This window comes from Tamandua tetradactyla, chromosome 6, assembly GCF_023851605.1.
Source record: "Tamandua tetradactyla isolate mTamTet1 chromosome 6, mTamTet1.pri, whole genome shotgun sequence".
NCBI classification, from domain to species: domain Eukaryota; kingdom Metazoa; phylum Chordata; class Mammalia; order Pilosa; family Myrmecophagidae; genus Tamandua; species Tamandua tetradactyla.
The window spans coordinates 4,815,797-4,829,809 of NC_135332.1; the positions used below are offsets into that span (position 1 = coordinate 4,815,797).

At 40.9% G+C, this 14,013-nt stretch overlaps 1 protein-coding gene across 1 annotated transcript in view; it reads left to right on the forward strand.

Moving 5' to 3' along the window:
- MAP3K3 (mitogen-activated protein kinase kinase kinase 3) overlaps positions 1 to 14,013 on the forward strand; it is a 102,252-nt gene that overhangs the window by 79,991 nt on the left and 8,248 nt on the right. The window contains exons 7-8 of the mRNA XM_077163541.1: positions 9,571 to 9,704; positions 11,959 to 12,032. Of these exons, the coding sequence (XP_077019656.1) occupies positions 9,571 to 9,704; positions 11,959 to 12,032 (208 nt within the window). The remainder of the gene's footprint in view (positions 1 to 9,570; positions 9,705 to 11,958; positions 12,033 to 14,013) is intronic.

The window sequence follows — 14,013 nt, forward strand, 5'->3', positions numbered from 1 at the left end:
AATGGCTTCTACCCTGTGGACTGCCAGTTATTTGGCAAATGCTCTTGATACAAGAGTCCAGGACCTAAGCAAACAACAGCAGAAAGAAAATTGAGAAACCAGAGACAGTACTGGGAGAAGAAGAATTCATCAGAAACAACTATAATGTTACAGAAACAAGAGGGAAAAAATTGTATCCATGAAATAAGAACAATATGTGATTACAAAGGAATAATTTAAAAAATGTGACAGAACTGAAATTAAGAAGCCAACAAAAAGGTTGAAAGATAGTGTTGAGAAAATCTTCAAGAAGGTACAAAAAAAAGAGAGAGAGATAAACAGTAGGAAAGAAAAGATAGGTTTCCAAATAAGGAAATGATAAATTCTTATAATAGGGCTTGAGTCTCCAGTTTGAAAGGATCATCAAATAGATCATTGAAAAGTTTCAGAACATCAAGAACAAAGATTCTAAGTGTTTATAGAGAGAGAAATAGACGTGAGAATGACATCAAACGTCTCAACAAAAGCTAGAAGACAAAGGAGATTTTCAGACTTCTGAGAGAAATTTTTTTTCACCAAGAATTCTATTTCCAGACAGACTGTCTCTCAAATATTTAGGTAAAATAAAGTTATTATCAGATAAAAAAAAATGCCTTGGCTGATTTTATTGTTCTGTTCATGGCATAATATCCCTAAATTTACACTTGGAGCCACTATAGTTTCTGTCAGGGCTTAGCAAAGAAAACTTTGACTCTTTCCTGCATGGGCTGTTGTTTGCAGTCATTTGAAAGGCATGGCCCAGGTAATTCTTTATCCCAAAATTGGTAGCCTGTACCCCGTATGTGAGGTGTTAGGAAATCCAGTTAAATCCTATGCTGTTCTCAGAGCAGTTTTGTTTCTGGCCTCTGCTCTGGAGTTCAGTGGTGAAGCCAGATTATCAAAGGCCCCATGTTAGCCTTCCCATCCAAGACATGTAATTGTCAGTAGTCTCCATAGGGTATCTAGGTTGTTACCCCCAAGGAGAGATTGGAAGTGTTCTTCATGACTAATTCACTAAAATGTCATCTGCACAATCAGATGAGCCGTATGTTTCAAATATCTGATTTTGTTTGAGAGAATAAAAGAATCGGGTCTTGAAGGACATTTGAAATAACAGTTTAACCTCTTTCTTAGATATTTTCAAAGAACAACCTTCCCCACCATTCTTTGGCTTCTTCATTAAGATATTTTTCTTCCTTCTGAGGGTCATTGGAATGGTGGAAGGAACCACCCCTGGCTCAGGAAGTTTTACTAAACACTAGCTGTATATTAGGCCCATCCTCTCTTCTAGAATGTTCAAAGAGCTTTGACCAGGCTCTTTACCAGCTGCCTCAGTAGATGTTTAGTCCCTGGTATACAAACTCTATTTCCAGAGCGCAGTTTGAGTGTTTCTGGGCAGCATATGAGCTTTTGAATGAGAGGAAATACTATAATAACAACAACAACCACTTTGGATCTCAAATTTTTCTTCTGAAACTGTTCTAGATAGGATATCTAAATATCAAGATAGGAGGAGGTTGGCAGTTTGCTATTCCCATCTATTAGGGTAAAATGAGTCAGAGTCTTCCCTAACCATCCAGCCACTAAAATCATTCTCTTTTCCTAAGACATTTCACAGAGCATCTCTCTGCAGTTCCATTTTATAAAATCTGGTACTTCATCCCCTGAAGTATATTGGTGATACTAGCCAGTGAAAAAAGTAGCCTTCTTTGTTGAGGGATGGTACTTCTGTTCTGTTCCTAGTATCCAGGAATTGCTGGGACTCTCATGTCTCTGCTTTTCTATATAACAGGATAAATTTGTTCCCTCCAAAACAGGAATAGACTCAGGCTAAGAGCTCTCTATTTAAATTTTGGAACAACCAGAAATACTTGTCTACAGGTGCCATCTTCTGAAGATTAGGTCTCTTAATTTGTCAGTGAACTTCAAAATGGAAAAAGATACAAACTGCCAGGTTGACCTTTGACTCTTTTTCTGAGCTAGAAGTAGTTTTCCCAGACTCAAATACTTAGGACAGAAAAGCATTGTTTAGGGATCCAAGATGGCGTCTTAGTAAGGTACATGCGTCTTAGTTCCTCCGACTCCAAATCAACTAATAGGTGAACAGAAACAGTACAGAACAGCTCCCGGGGCTACAGCAGGGAATGGACACACAGCGTAACCCAGTCTGGGCTGGTTAGTCTGACTGCGAAACTCGGCTGCGGTGAGTGAGATCCCCGAGCGGCGGGCAATTTCCCGAGCAGCCGCAGCTGCGGCGGTCCGAGCTAATCCCTCCCTCCTTCCCGGGCTGGCTGAGGGACGCGGAGAGACAAGCTTCCCAGCGAAGGCGGCCGGCGCCACACTTTTGCGGGCGGCTTCGAGTCTCGGCTTCGAGTCCGTGACTATGAGTCTCGGATCAGAGGGCTATCCAAAGTCTGGGCTGGCAAGTCTGACTGCGAGACTTGGCTGCGGCGAGACCCCCGAACGGCCGCAGCTGCGGCGGTCCGAACTAATCCCTCCCTCCTTCCCGGGCTGGCTGAGAGACTCGGAGAGACAAGCTTCCCAGCCAAGGCGGCCGGCACCACACTTTTGCGGGCGGCTTCGAGTCTCGGCTTCGAGTCCGCAGCTACGAGTCTCGGATCAGAGGGCTATCCAAAGTCTGGGCTGGCAATTCTGACTGCGAGTCTTGGCTGCGGCGAGACCCCCGAGCAGCACGTGATTTGCCGAGCAGCCGCAGCTGCGGCGGTCCGAGCTAATCCCTCCCTCCTTCCCGGGCCGGCTGAGAGTATCGGAGAAGCAAGTTTCCCAAGCCGAGGCAGGCGGCGCCCTTCTTTTGCGGGCGGCTTCGAGTCTCGGCTTTGAGTCCGCGGCTACGAATCTCAGATCAGAGGGCTATCCAAAGTCTGGGCTGGCTAGACTGACTGCGAGACTCGGCTGCGGTGAGACCCCCGAGCGGTGCGTGATTTCCCGATCAGCGGTAGCTGCGGTGGTCCGAGCTACTCCCTCCCTCCTTTCCGGGCCGGCTGAGAGTATTGGAGAAGCAAGTTTCCCAAGCCGAGGCAGGCGGCACCCCTCTTTTGCGGGCGGCTTCGAGTCTCTGCTTCGAGTCCGCGGATACGAGTCTGGGATAGGAGGGCTATCCAAGCCGTGGTAGCCCCCCCAACGGGAGGCTTCCTGGTCCGGTGGGGAATCCCCCAGGCCCGCTGCGGCCCGCAACCAGCCACAGGGTCCCCTCAAGCCGCGGCAGCTGACGCCCCCACCACGCGCGGCCCCTGAACCAACGGAGAGAATTGGATCCGAAATCCCCAGGCCACGGAGATCGGTGACTGGGGGAGACCCATTCCAAACACTTGAGACAAACGTGTGCCACGTGCGCCACGTACTGGGCAAGATAAGAAAAACAGATCCCAGAGATTTCATAGAAAAATTTTACAACCTTGCTGGGTCCCACACCAAGAGAAATCTGAATAAATGCCCAGACGCCAGCAGCAGAAGATAACTGTCCACGCTCAAAAGATTGAGAATATGGCTCAGTCAAAGGAACAAACCAATAGCTCAAATGAGACACAAGAGCTGAGACAACTAATCCTGAATATACGAACAGAAATGGAAAACCTCTTCAAAAATGAAATCGATAAATTGAGGGAGGACATGAAGAGGACATGGGCTGAACATAAAGAAGAAATAGAAAAACTGAAAAAACAAATCGCAGAACTTATGGAAGTGAAGGATAAAGTAGCAAACATAGAAAAAATAATAGATAGCTACAATGATAGATTTAAAGAGACAGAAGATAGAATTAGTGATTTGGAGGATGGAACATCTGAATTCCAAAAAGAAACAGAAACTATAGGGAAAAGAATGGAAAAATTTGAACAGGGTATCAGGGAACTCAAGGACAATATGAACCGCACAAATATACGTGTTGTGGGTGTCCCAGAAGGAGAAGAGAAGGGAAAAGGAGGAGAAAAACTAATGGAAGAAATTATCACTAAAAATTTCCCAACTCTTACGAAAGACCTAAAATTACAGATCCAAGAAGTGCAGCGCACCCCAAAGAGATTAGACCCAAATAGGCGTTCTCCAAGACACTTACTAGTTAGAATGTCAGAGGTCAAAGAGAAAGAGATCTTGAAAGCAGCAAGAGAAAAACAATCCATTACATACAAGGGAAACCCAATAAGACTATGTGTAGATTTCTCAGCAGAAACCATGGAAGCTAGAAGACAGTGGGATGATATATTTAAAATACTAAAAGAGAAAAACTGCCAACCAAGACTCCTATATCCAGCAAAATTATCCTTCAAAAATGAGGGAGAAATTAAAACATTCTCAGACAAAAAGTCACTGAAAGAATTTGTGACCAAGAGACCAGCTCTGCAAGAAATACTAAAGGGAGCACTAGAGTCAGATACAAAAAGACAGAAGAGAGAGATATGGAAAAGAGTGTAGAAAGAAGGAAAATCAGATATGATATATATAATACAAAAGGCAAAATGTTAGAGGAAAATATTATCCAAACAGTAATACACTAAATGTCAATGGACTGAATTCCCCAATCAAAAGACATAGATTGGCAGAATGGATTAAAAAACAGGATCCTTCTATATGCTGTCTACAGGAAACACATCTTAGACCCAAAGATAAACATAGGTTGAAAGTGAAAGTTTGGGAAAAGATATTTCATGCAAATAACAACCAGAAAAGAGCAGGAGTGGCTATACTAATATCCAACAAATTAGACTTCAAATGTAAAACAGTTAAAAGAGACAAAGAAGGACACTATATACTAATAAAAGGAACAATTAAACAAGAAGACATAACAATCATAAATATTTACGCACCGAATCAGAATGCCCCAAAATACGTGAGGAATATACTGCAAACACTGAAAAGGGAAATAGACTCATATACCATAATAGTTGGAGACTTCAACTCACCACTCTCATCAATGGACAGAACATCTAGACAGAGGATCAATAAAGAAATAGAGAATCTGAATATTACTATAAATGAACTAGACTTAATAGACATTTATAGGACATTACATCCCACAACAGCAGGATACACCTTTTTCTCAAGTGCTCATGGATCATTCTCAAAGATAGACCATATACTGGGTCACAAAGCAAGTCTTAACAAATTTAAAAAGATTGAAATCTTACACAACACTTTCTCGGACCATAAAGGAATGATGTTGGAAATCAATAATAGGCAGAGTGCCAGAAAATTCACAAATACGTGGAGGCTCAACAACACACTCCTAAACAACGAGTGGGTCAAAGAAGAAATTGCTAGAGAAATTAGCAAATACCTCGAGGCGAATGAAAATGAAAACACAACATATCAAAACTTATGGGACGCAGCAAAGGCAGTGCTAAGAGGGAAATTTATTGCTCTAAATGCCTATATCAGAAAAGAAGAAAAGGCAAAAATTCAGGAATTAACTATCCATTTGGAAGAACTGGAGAAAGAACAGCAAGCTAACCCCAAAGCAAGCAAAAGGAAAGAAATAACAAAGATTAGAGCACAAATAAATGAAATTGAAAACATGAAAACAATAGAGAAAATCAATAAGGCCAGAAGTTGGTTCTATGAGAAAATCAATAAGATTGATGGGCCCTTAGCAAGATTGACAAAAAGAAGAAGAGAGAGGATGCAAATAAATAAGATCAGAAATGGAAGAGGAGACATAACTACTGACCTCACAGAAATAAAGGAGGTAATAACAGGATACTATGAACAACTTTACGCTAATAAATACAACAATTTAGAGGAAATGGATGGGTTCCTGGAAAGACATGAACAACCAACTTTGACTCAAGAAGACATAGATGACCTCAACAAACCAATCACAAGTAAAGAAATTGAAGCAGTCATTCAAAAGCTTCCTAAAAAGAAAAGTCCAGGACCAGACGGCTTCACATGTGAATTCTATCAAACATTCCAGAAAGAATTAGTACCAACTCTCCTCAAACTCTTCAAAAAAATCGAAGTGGAGGGAAAACTACCTAATTCATTCTATGACGCCAACATTACACTCATACCAAAACCAGGCAAAGATATTACAAGAAAAGAAAACTACAGGCCGATCTCTCTAATGAATATAGATGCAAAAATCCTCAATAAAATTCTAGCAAATCGTATCCAACAACACATTAAAAGAATTATTCATCATGACCAAGTAGGATTCATCCCAGGTATGCAAGGATGGTTCAACATAAGAAAATCAATTAATGTAATACACCATATCAACAAATCAAAGCAGAAAAATCACAGGATCATCTCAATTGATGCAGAGAAGGCATTTGACAAGATTCAACATCCTTTCCTGTTGAAAACACTTCAAAAGATAGGAATACAAGGGAACTTCCTTAAAATGGTAGAGGGAATATATGAAAAACCCACAGCTAATATCATCCTTAATGGGGAAAAATTGAAAACGTTCCCCCTAAGATCACGAACAAGACAAGGATGTCCACTATCACCACTATTATTCAACCTTGTGTTGGAGGTTCTAGCCAGAGCAATTAGACAAGAAAAAGAAATACAAGGCATCAAAATTGGAAAGGAAGAAGTAAAACTATCACTGTTTGCAGATGATATGATAATATACGTCGAAAACCCGGAAAAATCCACAACAAAACTACTAGAGCTAATAAATGAGTACAGCAAAGTAGCAGGTTACAAGATCAACATTCAAAAATCTGTAGCATTTCTATACACTAGCAATGAACAAGCGGAGGGGGAAATCAAGAAACGAATCCCATTTACAATTGCAACTGAAAGAATAAAATACCTAGGAATAAATTGAACTAAAGAGACAAAAAACCTATATAAAGAAAACTACAAAAAACTGCTAAAAGAAATCACAGAAGACCTAAACAGATGGAAGGGCATACCGTGTTCATGGATTGGAAGACTAAATATAATTAAGATGTCAATCCTACCTAAATTGATTTACAGATTCAATGCAATACCAATCAAAATCCCAACAACGTATTTTTCAGAAATAGAAAAACCAATAAGCAAATTTATCTGGAAGGGCAGGGTGCCCCGAATTGCTAAAAACATCTTGAGGAAAAAAAACGAAGCTGGAGGTCTTGCACTGCCTGACTTTAAGGCATATTATGAAGCCACAGTGGTCAAAACAGCATGGTATTGGCATAAAGATAGATATATCGACCAATGGAATCGAATAGAGTGCTCAGGTATAGACCCTCTCATCTATGGACATTTGATCTTTGATAAGGCAGTCAAGCCAACTCACCTGGGACAGAACAGTTTCTTCAATAAATGGTGCCTAGAGAACTGGATATCCATATGCAAAAGAATGAAAGAAGACCCATATCTCACACCCTACACAAAAGTTAACTCAAAATGGATCAAAGATCTAAACATTAGGTCTAAGACCATAGAACAGTTAGAGGAAAATGTAGGGAGATATCTTATGAATCTTAAAATTGGAGGCGGTTTTATGGACCTTACACCTAAAGCAAGAGCACTGAAGAAGGAAATAAATAAATGGGAACTCCTCAAAATTAAACACTTTTGTGCATCAAAGAACTTCATCAAGAAACTAGAAAGACAGCCTACACAATGGGAGACAGTATTTGGAAATGACATATCAGATAAAGGTCTAGTGTCCAGAATTTATAGAGATTGTCCAACTCAACAACAAAAAGACAGCCAACCCAATTACAAAATGGGAAAAAGACTTGAACAGACACCTCTCAGAAGAGGAAATACAAATGGCCAAAAGGCACAGAAGAGATGCTCAATGTCCCTGGCCATTAGAGAAATGCAAATCAAAACCACAATGAGATATCATCTCACACCCACCAGAATGGCCATTATCAACAAAACAGAAAATGACAAGTGCTGGAGAGGATGCGGAGAAAGAGGCACACTTATCTACTGTTGGTGGGAATGTCAAATGGTCCACAACCACTGTGGAAGGCAGTTTGGCGGTGCCTCAAAAAGCCGAATATAGAATTGCCATACGACCCAGCAATACCATTGCTGGGAATCTACTCAAAGGACTTAAGGGCAAAGACACAAACGGACATTTGCACACCAGTGTTTATAGCAGCGTTATTTGCAATTGCAAAGAGATGGAAACAGCCAAAATGTCCATCAACAGACGAGTGGCTAAACAAACTGTGGTATATACATACAATGGAATATTATGCAGCTTTAAGACAGAATAAACTTATGAAGCATGTAATAACATGGATGGACCTAGAGAACATTATGCTGAGTGAGTCTAGCCAAAAACTAAAGGACAAATACTGTATGGTCCCACTGATGTGAACCGACATTTGAGAATAAACTTGGAATATGTCATTGATAACAGAGTCCAGCAGGAGTTAGAAACAGGGTAAGATAATGGGTAATTGGAGCTGAAGGGATACAGACTGTGCAACAGGACTAGATACAAAAACTCAAAAATGGACAGCACAATAATACCTAATTGTAAAGTAATCATGTTAAAACACTGAATGAAGCTGCATCTGAGCTATAGGTTTTTTTTTTTTCTTTTTTGTCTGTTTGTTTGTCTTTTTTTTTTCCTTTTTTTTACTATTATTATTATTATTTTTATTTTTTTCTCTATATTAACATTCTATATCTTTTTCTGTTGTTTTGCTAGTTCTTTTCCTAAATTGATGCAAATGTACTAAGAAATGATGATCATGCATCTATGTGATGATATTAAGAATTACTGATTGCATATGTAGAATGGAATGATTTCTAAATGTTGTGTTAATTTCTTTTTTTCTTTAATTAATAAAGAAAGAAAAAAACTGGTCTGTTTCTCAGTTTAAATGGCTTTAGTAGGGTTTATTCTCGTTTGTGTTTTGTTCCAAGGTTTTTGGCCATATATGCTTGTGGTAGTTAGATCTAGGTGTCAGCTTGGCCAGGTGAAGCAATAGTTCTATAGCTGTGGACATGAGCCAATGGCATGTCCACCAATAGATGAACCTCATCTATTGCTGATTACATCTGCAGTCGGCTAGGAGGCGTGCCTGCTGCAATGATTGATTGATTTAATTGGCTGGTTCTTAAATGAGAGAGTTCAACATAGTACAGCCCAAGCAGCTCAGCATACCTCATCTCAGCACTCGCAGCTCAGCCCAGGCTTTTGGAGATGCAGAAAGGAATCACCCCAGGGAAAGTTGTTGGAACGCAGAGGCCTGGAAAGAAGGCCAGGAAAGATCACCCTGTGCCTTCCCATATAAGAAAGAACCTCAGTTGAAAGTTAGCTGCCTTTCCTCTGGAGAACTATACATTAACTAAGTAAATCCCTTTTTATTGAAAGCCAGTCCATCTCTGGTGTGTTGCATTCCAGCAGCTAGCAAACTAAGAACAATATTCTAGTGCCTGCTCCATCTCTGGAGCTAGCTTCTTTTTAGGAAGGGACAGATGGGGCAAGCTGAGCTTTGATGGCCATGGCCAATCTAATACGCATCCCTGGTGTCTAGGGCCTGCTGTCTTTGTGCTGGCCCTGTGTCTGCTCCTCTCAGGCTGCATGTCCCAGGCACTGTCATCAAAGGCCTTGTTTTTATGCTTCAGGCTCCCAGAACCACGGCCGAAGCTCACCTCCCCCTGGCTATGTGCCTGAGCGCCAGCAGCATATCGCCCGGCAGGGCTCTTACACCAGCATCAACAGTGAGGGGGAGTTCATCCCAGAAACCAGCGAGCAATGCGTGAGTATGGAGAACCTAAGGGGTTGCGACCATGGGGTGTGTCAGACCAAAGTTATAACCAGGGTTTTTTGGTGGGCGTGGTACAGAACTGAGGGACTTGAATCCCATCCAATAGCAAACCAGGTTTGCCCAAATATGGATTATTCTTTTCTAGCAGCCATATATCAATTCCTGCCAAAGACCAATTCTAAACTACCTTGCTCCTTGGAATTAGATGAGTGCTCAGCAAAATTTTGCTATTCTGTGTTCCTCTTGCTAGTCCCCTGCAGAACACCACTCTGCTATTTGCATACTTCCTTACAATCATCCTCCTTCATTTCAGGAGAATTTCTACATAGAACCAATCCTAAACTGACAAATTTTGTTTTTCATTAGCTGTATTTCAGTTTGGCTCTTTCTTGATGACAGGTAGAGGGTAAACCATATTGAAATTTCACTGTAGGATTGCTCAATTGGGTGAACTTTTATGGTAGACAGTTGTATAAGTTATCTTTTGCTATCTAACAATTCACCACAAAATTAGCAGCTTAAAACAAAACGTACTTTTATTCTATCAGTTTCCCTGGGTCAGGAATCTGGGTATGATTTAGCTGGAATTCTTCTCAGTGTCACACAAGGCTGCAATCAAGGTGTGGGCATGGTTACACTATTTCCAGATTCATGTGGCTATTGGCAGAATTCAGTTCCTTGAGGTTGTAGGACTTTCATTCTGTCAGTGTGGGGCTGCTATCAGCTGCCAGCAGTTCCTTGCCATGTGGCCCTCTCCATTAGCTGATCTTAGCATGACCTCTTGCTGCTTCAAGGCCAGTAAGAGAATCTCTTGCTTCACTCTTCAAAGGTGAAGTGTTATATAATGTGACATAACCAATAAGTACCTTTCCCATTTCCTTTGCCCTATTCTGTTGGCGAGAACCAAGTCACAGGTTCCACCTGCACTAAAGGGAATGGATTTATACAATGGTGTGACTCATTGAGTCCTCTTAAAGTCACCCCATGGTGACTCACCTATTTTAGTGGTTAACTTTTTAACTTTACTGGTTTACTTGATTAAAAATGGCAGTTTGGTTAATGAGGGTAAGGTTTGTCTTCATTCTTAAGTCTTCTCAATAAGCTAGCTTTGATTGTGAGGAGAAAGATCCACTCTTGTATTTCTGGGGAAATTTCATAAGGGTAAAATGTCCAATAAGAAAGACCAGCACCTTTGATGGGGAATTTTACAGAAATCTGATTCTTAGAATTTTTCTTTTCCTTCAATAGCTAGTCTGTGTGTATTCAAACTATATGGGCTATGAGAAACCCTTTATGCTGCTGCTTCTCTCTTCTGTACTCCTGCTTTCCAAATAAATTCATTTTTTGGAACTGTGTTTTCTCTAGTCGTAGCACTTTTGGGCATCAGCTGTTCTAGAGATGATTTGGGTGTAAAATTTCAGAGGTTACAGTGAGTTCTAGTACCTTTGGTCTCTATCCCACCCCCTTATTTTATACCCTGGCCCCTTCACTCTTTTACTTTAAATGCCTGGCCCTGGAAAATATTTAAGTATTTGCTTCCTCTTGAAGACAGACTTTTAGAAAGAGGCCAAGGAAGGAAGGTGGCTGCTGGGGAATGCTGTGGTCCTCCCCCTAGTACAGGGAAAATGAAGAGGAGGACATTCATGGGATCAGTTGGAGAAAAAGCCATTCTGCAAGCTTCTTGTTACTACATTTGACCAAGGGCCAGGGCAACATTTGAGTATGTATAGATAACTGTTGCCTCTGCATCAGAACCAGGAATTGTGAAATATTTATTCTGGTATCAGCTGTGCACTGACTAGTCAAATGATTTTAGACAAGTCTCCCAAGTTTTCTAGGCTTGCAGTGGCTTGTTTGTGAAATGGGGGCAGTACTTATCTTTATAAATTATAGAGTGTAAACAGATGTCCCACCCAGACTCACTGGAAGCTCTGCAGGGTAGTGCCATCTCCAGCACCAAGCTCCAGTGTTACAGAGCCAAGAAAATGCCAACAAGAATAGCAGCATTTCTGCTTTGCTGTCCTGGCAAATCTCCTTGGGATGCCAGCCAGGCATTTTTCTCCTTCCTGGAAACTTGCCTTTCAAATTGCTTGGAGAATGATACCTTCATAACCATTTCCCACTGCACAGAGAATGGGCACTTCCGTATTTTTACACAAAGGACCCTTTGTTGGCTCTAAAGCCCTAGGTTACCTGGCCAGGAATTAGGATTGGCTGTGGTTTTATTGTGTAACTTGCCTTGCAGATGCTGGATCCCCTGAGCAGTGCTGAAAATTCTCTGTCAGGAAGCTGCCAGTCCTTGGACAGGTCAGCAGACAGGTAAGGGACAGTGGGGGGGTTGGGGGTTTATCCATAGGTATTTCTGGAACTGAAGGGCTGAAGAAGCAAGGGTAGCTAGTATGTTTTTCCAATCTAGACACTGGTCCACAGGCCCGGGGTTAAAAGTCATGCTTCCAGGAAAGAAACCTCTCACTGGGATTCTTAGCCTTCTCCTTAATTTCCCAAACACCTTGAGAATATTATGTTTGAATAATTAAATGAATATTAATAATATCCCATACTATTAGCAGTTCATATTTTTTTTGGCTAATTAGATTTGCTCTTTTATTTATTTGTTTATTCAACAAGTATTTGTGTGTGTGTGTGTACAATCAATGGCTCACTAATATCATCACATAGTTTTGTATTCTTCACCATGACCATTTTTTTTCAAACATATGCATCACTCCAAAAAAAAGAAATGAGGAAAAAAGAAAAAAGTCATAGATACCATAGTCCTTACCCCTCCAGCAGTTCACATTTATTAAATGCTTGCGGTGTTGTTCTAAGTGTTTGACTTTCATGTAATACATGCTGCGCTTAAACTCTTGGCCTTTATGATCTGGACTGATAAGCAGTGGACCTTTAATGTTTTGGGGGAAAAAACAGAATTATCATTCATGGGTTTTCTTTTTTTCCTCTAAATATTTCTAATGAAATAAGAAAACTGGGATATAAAAACAAGAAAAAATATCCAGACTATCTGGCTTACCACACTGCCTACTTGGAGTGTAATCTTGTTGTTATGGTTTGGGAGGAAATAATTGCTGTCGTTTACATACCAAATGGTTCTGCTGACCTGATTTCGCTCATCAGTGGGGTAAAGTTTGGAGTTAGTCTGGGCACTGATCCAGCCACTCTTTCACCTAGACCTCATTATGATCAAGAGTACTTCGATAATGTCTGGCTGGAGTTAGAGCTATGCTCAGAGGCTGTTCAGCTGATATGGGGGTTTTGTTTTCTTTGTTCATGTTGGTACTGAACTTGTGACCCTGACCAAATTTGTATTATGCTTTCCTAACAGATTTGAACATTGATGAGTACTGTCTTCCTTTTGAATATTATAGAATTCAATCATAGTCATTTATTGGTATCCAATCTGTAGCCTTATTTTGGCTTGCTCTCCAGCCAGGGGAGCAAGAGGACACTGGTTAAAGTGGCAGGAGTTGCTGCCCAAACTGAGGGTTCTGCCAGGACACGGACTGACTCTGGCTTTGAACTATTAAAGCTTTGTGACCTTGGGGCATGCATGACCTTTCCACCACTGGAAGTGGGTGATTGGTTGTTGGGAAGTAGGGAACATCCCCTAAATAACTACCTTGACTGATCTGTGGCTGTCTCGGATATCATTCATGTACAAAGGAAGGGACCATTCAAGTGGATAATAGAAGAGATCATTAAATTTACTACTTTTCAATCTTGGGCTTTTCCTCTGTCCTTTTGAATTGTTTTCTTCTTGAGAATGAAACAGTGATTTGGATATACTTCCTGGAGGCCTGGCCTGCCTTAGGCTCAGGGCTCTCTCATTTTCTGTTCATGGGATCTGGGGATAGGTATGGGATCTGGAGCCAGATAGACCTAAATATAGTCCCACCTCCATCACTTATTAGTTGCCTCGCTTTGGACAAGTCCCTTAACCTCTCTGTTTCTCAGTTTCCCTATTTTAAAGTGGTAATATAGTGATTAGTCTGAAAGGAAGATGTTTGGTTTAGTGGCAAGAACACAGACTTTGGAGTTGCAGACTTGCTTTTGAAGTCTGGCTCTATTGCTTACCAGATGTATCCCTGAACAAGTTAATTATTTGAACTTTTGGAGCCTCCGTTTTCCCATCTGTAAAAAAGGGATCTTAATACCTATCCTGTAGGGTATCTGTGACAGAGATAGCATAGCAACTGCTCAATAATTGGTACCTATTACATTATTTTCATTATTCCTACCTAACATAATTGTGAGGATTAAATGAAAAACAGCTCACTTTATA